The following is a 12,812-nucleotide window of genomic DNA, read 5'->3' on the forward strand; positions in this document are numbered from 1 at the left end:
CCCTTCTGGGTCTGAATCTCTGCTGTGCAGCTTAAAAGATCTGTGAAAATGGGGGTAACAGAACCTACCTCACAAAGCTGCTCTGCATATTAAAACAAGACATTGTACAAGATGAGCACAGTGCAGGGCACAGCCCTTAGTAAACGCTCCATAACTGTTACCGTGATGATCTCATTACATGAGGGATATTATTAAAAATAAATTCTCCAAATCCTTCCTGCTCTAAATCCTTCCTCCCAGAGCATTTTGTGGTTTTGAACAGTTTTAATATACAAGCTGTAGAGTCTCTTTCAGGAGGCAGGGGCCAGTGGCCCCTCTCACCTGGCAGAGGGCCCCTTTCTGGCCTCTCCTGATTCAATCATCCACTCAAGGTTTAGGGCCTGAAACTCCTAGTTCAGATTTGAAGAAAAGAATAACAGGGGATTTTTTCCTCCTTTTCAAACTCATGAAGATGAAAAACAAACAAGCAAACAAAAAACACATTTACCTCAAAATTGAACATAATCTGTTATGGGTAAATTCCCAAACACCAGTGGTTCAAAATGTTTCCTCTCCTCAAGCTTTCTTATTATATCTCATATCACCATCCCACTTAAAAACAATCCTCAGAACCATAGTTTACTTCTTTGCCTGAAAAAAATCAGTATTAACTATGAATGTCTAATCGGTATGAGACAGTAAAGAAAGAGTGGGTGGGTGGATGAATTAAGCACCTGAGAAAGCTAAATGAAAAATAATGATTTATTTAAATGAATGATGATGCTAATCAACATTTAGAAGCAACGTGAAGTTACACTTGACCTAATAAGGACTCACTGGAGGTCCTAAACTCATTCAGGAAAGATGTCTGAAAGATACTAACATTGATAAAATCCAAAAAAAGAACAATAATTTAAAAAAATCTTTATGGCTTAACTTCCTTACCTAAATACACACTAATATTACTGATTCGTTTTAAGCCAAAAGCTATAAAATAACCTGATCTGATTAAGCACAAGTTTGACTACTAACCAATCCCCTCCCCGTTCTCTAACCCTCAGTCTTTTCCTTACTTCGCAAAATGGTTCTAGCCTGCTGCTCATGATATAAAACAAAGCCTGAGGATGATCACCAGTTTTGGATTTTCTCTGTTCTTCCAGTAGAGATATTTCAACACTTTATTTTGTCTCCCCCAAATGGATATTAACCACACTTTATTAGGTTACCCTCTAGCATCTAGACAACAAGGAATAATGGAAAGAGGTCAGGCTTTAGATTTGTCCCACACCAAGGTCTAAATCTTTTATATGCAACCAAAGTGCCCAATAATTGAGTGAAAGGTATATCAACTGTGATATTCATTTCACACAATGAAATAACCATGAAAGTTATACACTTACTGACTTGGAAATAAGTTCATGATATGTTGTACAAAAAGAATGTCTTTTTTTAATATAAAGGTATAGATGCACAAAGCAAAAAGTGTAAAATGGCTGAGGAACTTGTATTAACAAATATTTATCAGGCACCTATTATGTGCCAGACACATAATGTATATGTGTACACAACTGTATATGCCCAGGTTATATCAGTGAATTAGACTCTAATTCACTCGAAAACCTATGCGACACGGCAAAAGCAGTTCTAAGAGGGAAGTTTATAGCAATACAATCTTCCCTCAGGAAACGAGAAAAATCTCAAAAAAACAATCTAACCTTACACCTACAGCAACTAGAGAAAGAAGAACAAACAAAACCCAAGTTAATAGAAGAAAGAAATCATAAAGATCAGAGCAGAAATAAATGAAATAGAGATGAAGAAAACAATAGAAAAGATCAATGAAACTAACAGCCGGTTCTTTGAAAAGATAAACAAAATTCATAAACCTTTAGCCAGACTCATCAAGAAAAAGAGAGAGAGGGCTCAAATCAATAAAATTAGAAATGAAAAAGGAGGAATTCCCTGGTGGCGCAGTGGTTAAGAATCCACATGCCAATGTAGGGGACACGTGTTCGAGCCCTGGTCCAGGAAGATCCCACATGCCGCAGAGCAACTAAGCCCGTGTGCCGCAACTACTGAAGCATGCACGCCTAGAGCCGTTTAAAACTTACTGTAGCCTTAATGTACAGAACAAAATGACTTACAAGCAAATTTTGTTAGCAGCAGCTAGAGAATGGGTAACTGACCAGTCTGGTGAATGTAGTGGTAGTCCCGCAGCTGGTCCTTCTTGTGGCGTTTCTAAAAGAGCTCCCAACGAAGATCCACCTTGTCGACTATCAGGTAAAATAAAAGAACATATTCTAGAAGAAATAATACCCACAGGACTAACAAAAAATGCCGCCGGAAAGTGTAGAGTCTGCTCTTCCAGGGGAAAGTGCAGTGAAACACAGTATATTTGTAATAGATGTTCTGGTCCCCTGAACAGAGGTGCCTGCTATACTACCTATTACACTCTAATGAAGTATTAGAACGCTTTAGTATGACATGTACGAAGTTTCAAATAAATACATTAAGTGCAAAAAAAGTTGTTGATATTTACTCAAACGTGGGTGTTTCAATATTCACTTACATTACAAATCGCCAGCCACAGGTGTTAGTTTCTGCAAAAATCCCATGGTCAATAATGTGTTAATACACAGAAATTGGTTGCATTTCTATACGCTAACAACGAAAGATCAGAAAGAAAAATTAAAGAAACAACCCATTTACCATCATATCAAAAAGAATAAAACACCTAGGAATAAACTTACCTGAGGAGGCAAACAACCTGTACTCCGAAAACTGTAAGATGCTGATAAAAGAAATCAAAGATGATACGAACAGATGGAGAGGTATATACCATGTTCTTTGATTGCAGGAATCAATATTGTCAAAATGACTATACTACCCAAGGCAATCAACAGATTCAATACAATCCCCATCAAATTACCAATGGCACTTTTCACAGAACTAGAACAAAAAATCTTAAAATTTGTATGGAGACACAAAAGACCCCAAATAGCCAAAGCAATCTTGAGAAAGAAAAACAGAGCTGGAGGAATCAGGCTCCCTGACTTCAGACTATACTACAAAGCTATAGTCATCAAAACAGTATGGTACTGGCACCAAAAACAGAAATATAAATCAATGGAACAGGATAGAAAGCCCAGAAATAAACCCACGAACCTATGGTCAATTAATCTATAACAAAGGAGGCAAGACTATACAATGGAGAAAAGACAGTCTCTTCAATAAATGGTACTGGGAAAACTGGATAGCTACATGCAAAAAGATGAAATTAGAACATTCTTTAACACCACACACAAAAATAAACTCCAAATGGATTAAAGACCTAAATGTAAGACTGGATACTATAAAACTTTTAGAGGAATATATAGGCAGAACACTCTCTGACATAAATCACAGCATATCTTTTTTTGATCTGTCTCCTAGAGTAATGAAAATAAAAACAAAATTAAACAAATGGGACCTAATTAAACTCAAAATCTTTTGCACAGCAAAGGAAACCATAAGCAAAACAAAAAGACAACCCACAGAATGGGAGAAAATATTTGCAAACGATGCAACTGACAAGGGATTTAATATCTCCAAAATTTACAAACAGCTCATGCAGCTCAATATGAGAAAAACAAACAACCCAATCAAAAAATGGGTAGAAGACCTAAATAGACATTTCTCCAAAGAAGACATGCAGATGGCCAAGAGGCACATAAAAAGATGTTCAACACTGATAATTATTAGAGAAATGCAAATCAAAACTATGATATCACCTCACACCAGTCAGAATGGCCAACATCATAAAGTCTACAAAAAATAAATCCTGGAGAGAGTGTGGAGAAAAAGGAACCCTCCTACACTGTTAGTGTAAACTGGTGCAGCCACAGTATGGAGGTTCCTTAAAAAACTAAAAATAGAGCTACCATAAGATCCAGCAATCCCACTCCTGGGCAAATATCTGAGAAAAACATGGTTTGAAAGGATACATGTGGGACTTCCCTGGTGGCACAGTGGTTAAGAATCTGCCTGCTAATGCAGGGGACACGGGTTCAAGCCCTGGTCCGGGAAGATCCCACATGCCGCAGAGCAACTAAGCCCGTGCGCCACAACTATTGTGCCTGTGCTCTAGAGCCCACGAGCCAGAACTACTGAAGCCTGCATGCCAAGCACCTGTGATCTGCAACAAGAGAAGCCACCACAGTGAGAAGCCCGTGCACTGCAATGAAAAGTAGCCCCCGCTCGCCGCAACTAGAGAAAGCCCACATGCAGCAACAAAGACACAATGCAGCCAAAAATCACTAATTAATTAATTAATTTTTTAAAAAAAGAAAGGATACATGCACCTCAATGTTCACTGCAGCACTGTTTACAATAGCCAAGACGTGGAAGCAACCTAAATGTCCATCAACAGAGGAGTGGATAAAGAAGGTGTGTTAGATATATACAATGGAATATTATTCAGCCATTAAAATGAATGAAATAATGCCATTTGCAGCAACACAGATGGACCTGGAGATTATCATACTAAGTGAAGTAAGTCAGACAGAGAAAGATAAATATATGACATCAGATTATAAGTGAAACCTAAAAAAAAAAAAAAGATACAAATGAACTTATTTACATAACAGACACAGACTCACAGACTTAGAGAACAAACTTATGGTTAACAGGAAGGAAGGGTGGTGGGTAGGGACAGATTGGGAGTTTGGGATTGACGTGTATACAATGCTATTAAAATAGATAACCAACAAGGACCTACTGTATAGCACAGGGAACTCTGCTCCATACTCTGTAATAACCTAAATGGGAAAAGAATTTGAAAAAGAACATATACATGTTTATGTATAACTGAATTACTATGCTGTACACCTGAAACACATTATTAATCAACTATACTCCAATATAAAATAAAAATTTAAAAATTTAAGTTTAAATTTAAAAAAACTCAACAGTAAACTTCGATTTGACAGTACAAGCCTAAGAACAACCTCCAAACACAATCCCCAGATTTGTTCCCATCAATCCCTAAACTCAGACTCTCCTAACCTGAACAAGGCAATCTTCCATTTTTCTCTTTTGAAACAGCTATCTGGAATTCATGGAACAAAACCCAAATTATCTAAGATTCCTTTTAATAATTTACCATTTATTAACTGCACAATCACCATTAAAGAAAAAACTTATGATAATACTTTAAAGTACAAATAATACATTTTATTTCATCCCTGAAAACAAAAACAAAAAACAAAAATGTCAACATCTAATGAGAGACTGAACAATTATTCCAAACTTTACCTGGAAATGGTATATAAATAATTTCTTCACATAAAGGTAGGGTACAGGGAAGAGTCTGGAAAGATACCTTTCATGAAATATTTTCTCATACTTACTTTAATAAAACATTATAATTATTGCTACTATGTCTGGTAGTACATTGTAATAATGAACAATACAATATCTAAAACTAAATTCAATACAGTCTAAATCTAGAAGCTAGCTGCACTTAAGCAGTTGTTATAGAGAATAAATACTATGAAACATAGGGCACCATATGGCAATTAAATTTGCTACAAGGTAAATTTAAATAAAGGTGTACTTTGCTCTATAGTAGAATTACCCAAGATTAAGATCTCCTGTGCTATATAGAATAGCTGTTTTCCTGAAAAGATAGTCCATCTTCATAATTTAAATTATATTTTAAACATTCTTAATTATTTTTAAGTGTTCATTATATAAAATGAATATCTAACGTATCTATTATACAAATCCAAAATTTCATAAAGCAGGATATTCTACGTACTATAATGTTACCATTTTCCAAGCAATTTAATGCAACACAAATACTTTTATTATGTACATCTGGCTAAAGTCCTTAAGAGTCCCAGTCTCACAAGTATCTCAGTTTCTCTCTCCCTTGCCAATATAATATAAGCAAAAATTACCAAAATATGGAAATAATGTGCTTTCTTGACAACATAATCAAAGGGTTACACTTTTAAATTAACATTGTTGTACATGAAAATCATGAATTAATACTTATTTTTAATCTCATCATAAAAATCTTTTATTCTTCAGAACATAAGTATATAAGAAAATGTTACGTATGAGATTAGAGATTACTATTTAATGTTATTTAATTGTCCCAATGTTTAGAATAGGTTATGAACAGTGGCTACTACCCATTTCAAGATTATACTCTTATAAATGTAATTTTTAAAAATATACAATAATTAACCTCCAGTTATTCTGAAGGGATAGTGCAAATGAAGACATTCTTTGGGTCATGATTTCAAAACATTATTTTCAACATTATACTTCCTTTCTCTCTGCTCATAATCTGAATAACAAAATATAGTAAGTACTGGAAGTAAGCACATTTTCTAACAGTATTAGTCAAACAGTCACATCTACTGATAACAAATGACAGAATGATTCAGTAACAATATTCTTCACTTGTCTGAAAAACGTTATATATTTAAATAAATATTTTATAGAAATGAATCCATGTCTTTCAGTGTTTTTGTTTCAACTTGATCTCAAACACAAAGATTTATACAAAGATCACCTACCTGCTTACTACATCAACCATGTTACCAAATTCCCTTTAAGGATATAGTACAGCGTTGAAGAGTTGTGCCTGAAAGCAAACTAATAACTTTTAAAATTTATATACAGAATTAGAGTTCCATGAATCCAGCATATTCCTTGAAAATGCGTAGAGGTTTTATTGTAAAGTATTAACTCTATGCTAGCCAGCGATATAAAAGCTTTTCTGCCATAGGATATAATCCACGGTGAACGTAGCAGCACAAGCTGATCTTCAACTGCTATCTAATGCTGCCTGATGCATTTATCCTTTTATTTGTCGTCACTGGCACCAGATTCCCACTAGTACCATTGGTAGTGTTGGTTGCTGAGCCGTTCACAACAATATAGTCGACTTTGTTCTCCAGCTTTACCAAACGTTGTAAAATGTCATCCAAAAGGACAGCAATTGTTCTTTTTAGATCAGCTAGGGGAAAAAAAAAAATGAGAATAAACCATATTAAATACTGATAGAGCACTTAATATTTGTGTTTTCATAGTATGAGGGGAAACGTGAACAATTATCGAGTCATCCAAAAGAAAATATACGAGAGGGAAAACACTCATACCACACATAGAAAAAGCCTAACTGTTTTAAAGAAGAGCATCACATACAGAGCTTCTTAATGGAATTTCAGAGTTATAAATGTGGGGAAACTCACTTTTCTAGTGCAATAAAACAGATTTAAAGGCTGGTTTAAAATGTTAGTCCCTCTGTAAGGAACCCATTTACTTTGAGTTTCTTAGTCTGTAAAGACGACCGTGGACTAGGCAGGTAAGGTAAAAAAACTAGCTGAGCTAAGTGAGAAATTCAAGGAAATGCAGAAACAAGAAACCTGGAACCTCCACAGGTTGAAGTGTAGGGGCAGCCTAGGATCCAGAGCAGATGCCAGGAACCTGATCAGTGCAGTACAGATACTAGTTCTGACTAGAAAATGATGGGGAAGACTGTATCTTCTAATCTCTCTGCGAGGTTAAAGGGTTTCAGTAGAATTTACCTGATAAGAATGAAATTTTGACCCTTTGCTTCCTTAGAATCCTCTTTTCTCAGGTTTCCCAATGGCACCTAACACATATTATGTATTCAGTCAGTGGCAACTAATATTGTTATTTTTTGTTGATCCTGGACCAAAAAAGGCAGCTCAAACCCTAATCTGTGATCAGGAGAAAAATCATTTAACAACAACTCATAAAGTTGCTGATGGTTCTGTTACTAAGCTATCAGAAAAAGCAGAAGCAGAAGAAAAAACAGATAAATTGGACTTCATCAAAATTTAAAACTTTTGGACATCAAAAGATATTATCCAGAAAGTAAAAAGACAATCTAGAGAATGGAAGAAAATATTTGCAAATCATAGATCTGACAAGGGCTTAGTATCAAGAACATATAAAGAACTCCTAAACCCAACAACAAAAAGATAAACCACTCAATTTTTAAAATCAGCAAAGGACTTGAATAAACATTTCTCCAAAGAAGATACGCAAATGAACAATAAGCACATGAAAAGATACCCAACGTCACAATGAAATACCACTTTACGTCTACTAGGATGGCTATAATCAAAGAAAAGGAAAATAAGCATTGGCAAAAATGTGAAGAAATTGGGACCCTCATACACTGCTGGTGGGGATATAGAATGGCACAGCCACCATAGAAAATAGTTCGGCAGTTTCTCAAAAAGCTAAACATAATACGACCATATGACCCAGTAATTCCACTCCTAGGTATCTACCCCAAAAAAGTGAAAGCAGAGACTCAAAGAGATACTTGCACACCAATGTTTATTTCAGAATTATTCACAATAGCCAAAAGGTGGAAACAACCTAAGTGTCCATCAGTAGATCAAAAGATCAACAAAATGTGGTATTAACATACAGGGAACATTATTTAGCCATAAAAAGGAATGACGTTCTGATACATGACACAAAATGGATGAACCTTGAAGACATTATGCAAAGTGAAATAAGCCAGACAAAAAAGGACAAATACTGTATGATTCCACTTATTTGGACTACCTAGAATAGAAAAACACGTAGAGACAGAAGGTAGATTAGAGGTTATCAAAGACCAGGGGAAGGGGGGAATGGCAAGTTACTGCTTAATGGTAAGGTTACAGAGTTTCTTGTTTGGAGTGATGCAAGTTTTAGGTAGTAGTGATGGCTGTACAACATTGAATATAATTAATGCCACTGAACTGTACACCTAAAAATGGTTAAGATGGAAGGGCTTCCCTGGTGGTGCAGTGGTTAAGAAGCCACCTGCCAATGCAGGGGACACAGGTTCAAGCCCTGGTCTGGGAAGATCCCACATGCCGTGGAGCAACTAAGCTTGTGCACCACAGCTACTGAGCCTGCGCTCTATAGCCCGCGAGCCACAACTACTGAAGCCCGCGTGCCTAGAGACTGTGCTCTGCAACAAGAGAAGCCACCGCAATGAGAAGCCCATGCATCGCAACGAAGAGTAGCCCCTGCTCACTGCAAGTAGAGAAAGCCCGCGTGCAGCAACGAAGACCCAACGCAGCCAAAAATAAACAAATAAAATAATTTTTTTTTAAAAAAATGGTTAAGATGGCAAATTTTATGTTACATACATTTTACCATAATTTTCTTAAAGTGAAAAAAGCAAAACAGATTTCAGAAAGGAGTAGTGAGAGTAGTGGTAGCAGGTGGTTGTAAAAAGTGATTAGAAATAAATCAACAAAAAAATCAATGTAATATAAAGTGAGGGGAAAAACTATTTGGAGAAAGTCCAGTGATGGAGGAAATCAAGCAGTGTATCTTTCGGCATCATTCATCATGAACACTTAAATATTCTAGTTTAGTGGGTATGCACAAGAAGAAAAGTATAAGAAAAATTCTTTGATAAGAAGTATTTAGGGATAAAATGCCATGATATATACAACTTGTTTCAACTGGTACCCCCTAAAAGCATATATATTTGTATAGAGAAGGAAAGATAAAAATACAGAAAACTTTTTAGCAAATGATGAATCTAGAGAAAAGATATATGATGTTTACCCCACATAATTTTCCCTAACTTTCTGTAGACTGAGAATTTTCAAAATAAAAGATTAGGGAGAGGGGGCGTTTCTTTATTAAGACCTTTCAATCAAGAGTTATAATAGTATTTGGTAAGTTAAAAAATATACATTTTAAAGAATCTTCCAGCAACAAGACTAAAAGATAACTGCTGGATCTGTTTTTCCCTGGCAGCCACCTCATGTATAATATTTGAAGAAGTAGGCAACCCAGGCCAGAGAAGTCTACATAGCATAGACTGGGGTGGGGCGCTTACCATCATGTTAACATAAAATGAAGCGAAAGCTCTCAGAGGTTTGACACCAAGCTGAAGTGCGACATGAATTATAAAGGTACAGCCTCCTCACTGATTAGTTATAGTTAGGAATAGCAATTAAAGGAAAAGTTGGGGTTCTTTAAAATCAAATACAAACAAATTTATTGTAATGTATGTGTATTTTATATATATATATATTTGTGTCTGTATATATATACATATATATGTATACGTGCACATCAGGGTTTTTTTTTCATACATTATTTAATATTTTCATTAGTAATGAGGATTAAATGATACATAAGGCTTAGCTCAATGTGTGGTACACAATAAGGTCTCAACAAACCTTACTTGTTATTAGTTGTTGTAATATTCAGTAAACATGTCTATTTTTTTCCGTATAAAATAGATTGAAAAAGTAAACATTTTTAGCAGGTAGGAAAACTAGAATTCAGACCCCAGTCTTTCGCTTCCAAGGCCCCAAACTCAGGGTTCTCCACTACAACACAGATGCAAAAAGAATACATATATATATTTTTACGTCTATGGTGTCTAAATGGTGAGTAGATATACTGTATCTCATGATTTTTTTTTTTAACATTTTCAATGTTTTTAATTTTGGAAAATTTCAAACATACACAAGCAGAGATAGAACAGTATAATGAGTACTCATGGACCTAATTCTCATCACTTGGCTTTCACAATGAACAATATTTTGCCATTCTTGGTTCATCTCTCCCCTTCCACCTTTTTTCTCCAACAGTATTTTAAGTCAAATCCAAGACATCATGTCATTTCACTGTAAATTCTTCAGAATGCACCTTTAACTTTTAAAGAACTTAACCATTGTGCTATTATCATGCTTAAAAAAATTTATAGTAATTTCTTAATTTAAGTAGTTTAATACCTGGTCCATATCCAGATTTTCCTGATTACCTGAAAAATGTCTTCTTACAGTTGATTTGTTTGAATCAGGATTCAAATGAAATCTACACATTGCATTTGACTATTGCTTCTTTAGAGGAAATGTATATATATCTTCAGCCTACCACAATAATTTTTCCCTTTTATGTTATTACTTTCTACATGCATACACTTTTTTTTTTTCCACACACACACACTGTCAGGTTTTTTTATTACAAATAATTTGGGTTATAACAGTGACAAAGGCCACTACGTTTCCAATCTAAAATCCATGTAGCATATATCTGAGCTTCCTGCTTATATTTTATTACGATGCTGCAGAATAGTGGTGTCCACAGCCTTTGATAAATGCTTACACCAATTCTCTTTGGAAAAATTCATTTTATTTTAAACTTATAATTTGTAAGTTAAGTAATCAGTTTTCCATCAAAAAAGTACTCAAAGGAAAAGTTGGGTTTAATCAGAAACAACTATATATTACTTTAACAATGTTCTAAATTATCATATATCCTCCTTTCAAATTTTCTAAAATCAGTTGTTTTAATAAAATATTTTAGAAGACTAAGAAATCTAAATTACTTTGCTTGATGATATAAAATCAGTTAGTTGAAAAACCACAATGATCCCTTTGAACATAACAAAACTCACCCTTTCTCTAGATTCACATTACAATTTTCTGTTTACATTTCATGTGACTATATAGTTATGGGAACTATATGTTTACACTATATGGGAGTCCACAGTACTTCCCCACAAAGCCCTATCACTGAAAGTGCTAGCAATAAGAACTCCTACCACGGGACCCGGTTCAGAACCCCTAAAAACAACCTGGAAGTGGAAGACCAAACTATATCCTTTTACTCAGCTCATCCAGCTTGATGCTTTATCACATAGTAGACAGTCAACAAATGTTGGAAATGAACATTTGCTGAATGTCTGATTCATGTTTGGTAGGCGGTATCATGGTTGAGACTAACATGAAGAATCAGATTTAGGAAATAAAATCCTTTAAGGTTGCTCTGCTCCTGCTTTAAGTTTCCCTTCTCTGGGAGAAGAAATCAAATAGTTTAAGGGAAAAACAACAAAAAACAGGCTAATACAAAGGCACATAAGAACACACATACTATCAAAATAGCACCTAGCCCAATTATTTCACAGTATACAAAAATCAAAAGGAGGATATAATGGAATCTAAAAAATAAAACAAACGAATGAATATGACAAAACAAAACAAAAAAAGAGGTTACAATGCTATTAAATATACTAAAGATATTGGATATAAAAAGATTCTTGCTACAATAAACATAATCAGAGATTGTGAGGCGCAGCAGGAAGCCACTATCATCCCAAGCCTAAGGAACAGAGGGAAAAATCAGTAATGTTACAACAGCCCAAGTCCAAGGACACCTAGTGGAATACAGAGCCAAGGAGTCAGTCTGGCAGAAGCTGGCGCTACAAAGGAGACATCACCTGAGGCAGAAAGGGAGAAAAATACCCTAGCTTCTCTTTTCCTCCTACATTCCGAATTCCTGCCAGTACTTCTCATTGGCTGAACCCAGGCAGTAGCTAGTTGATTTAGGAACTGAGAAAGTGCCACCTACTAGAATCACCCTCCCTTGAGATACAAAACAGAGAAAAGTAAAGGAATAAATCTGAAGGCAACCAGGAAAAGGACCAGCACAAACACCAAGTACACATGCCTTTGTGGACTTTATAGGTCTCTGTTGATTTATCTCTTATTTACATCTCAATAGGTTTTATTATTTGTATTCCTAATGTGAAGAGAGGCAGATACAAATAAAAATAGCCATGTGTACACAAAAAAGAAATTCAATTGTAGTAAAATGCAAAAATGACTAATGAAAATAAAATACATAAGTGTGGGACTTCCCTGGTGGCACAGTGGTTAAGAATCCACCTGCCAATGCAGGGGACACAAGTTTGATCCCTGGTCCAGGAAGATCCCACATGCCACAAAGCAACTAAGCCCATGAGCCACAACTACTGAGTCCACATGCCACAACTACTGAAG

General features: G+C 35.4%; 1 protein-coding gene across 2 annotated transcripts in view; it reads right to left on the reverse strand.

The window, feature by feature from the left end:
- Positions 1 to 1,035: 1,035 nt before the first annotated feature.
- The window catches only part of CCDC126 (coiled-coil domain containing 126), a 52,393-nt gene continuing 40,616 nt past the window's right edge, over positions 1,036 to 12,812 (reverse strand). For both annotated transcript variants that reach the window (XM_082398652.1, XM_082398651.1), the window contains one exon: positions 1,036 to 6,988. In XM_082398652.1, the coding sequence (XP_082254778.1) occupies positions 6,804 to 6,988 (185 nt within the window). In that variant the 3' untranslated portion in view covers positions 1,036 to 6,803. The remainder of the gene's footprint in view (positions 6,989 to 12,812) is intronic.

Source organism: Balaenoptera borealis, assembly GCF_965194805.1.
Source record: "Balaenoptera borealis genome assembly, chromosome: 7".
Taxonomy (NCBI): domain Eukaryota; kingdom Metazoa; phylum Chordata; class Mammalia; order Artiodactyla; family Balaenopteridae; genus Balaenoptera; species Balaenoptera borealis.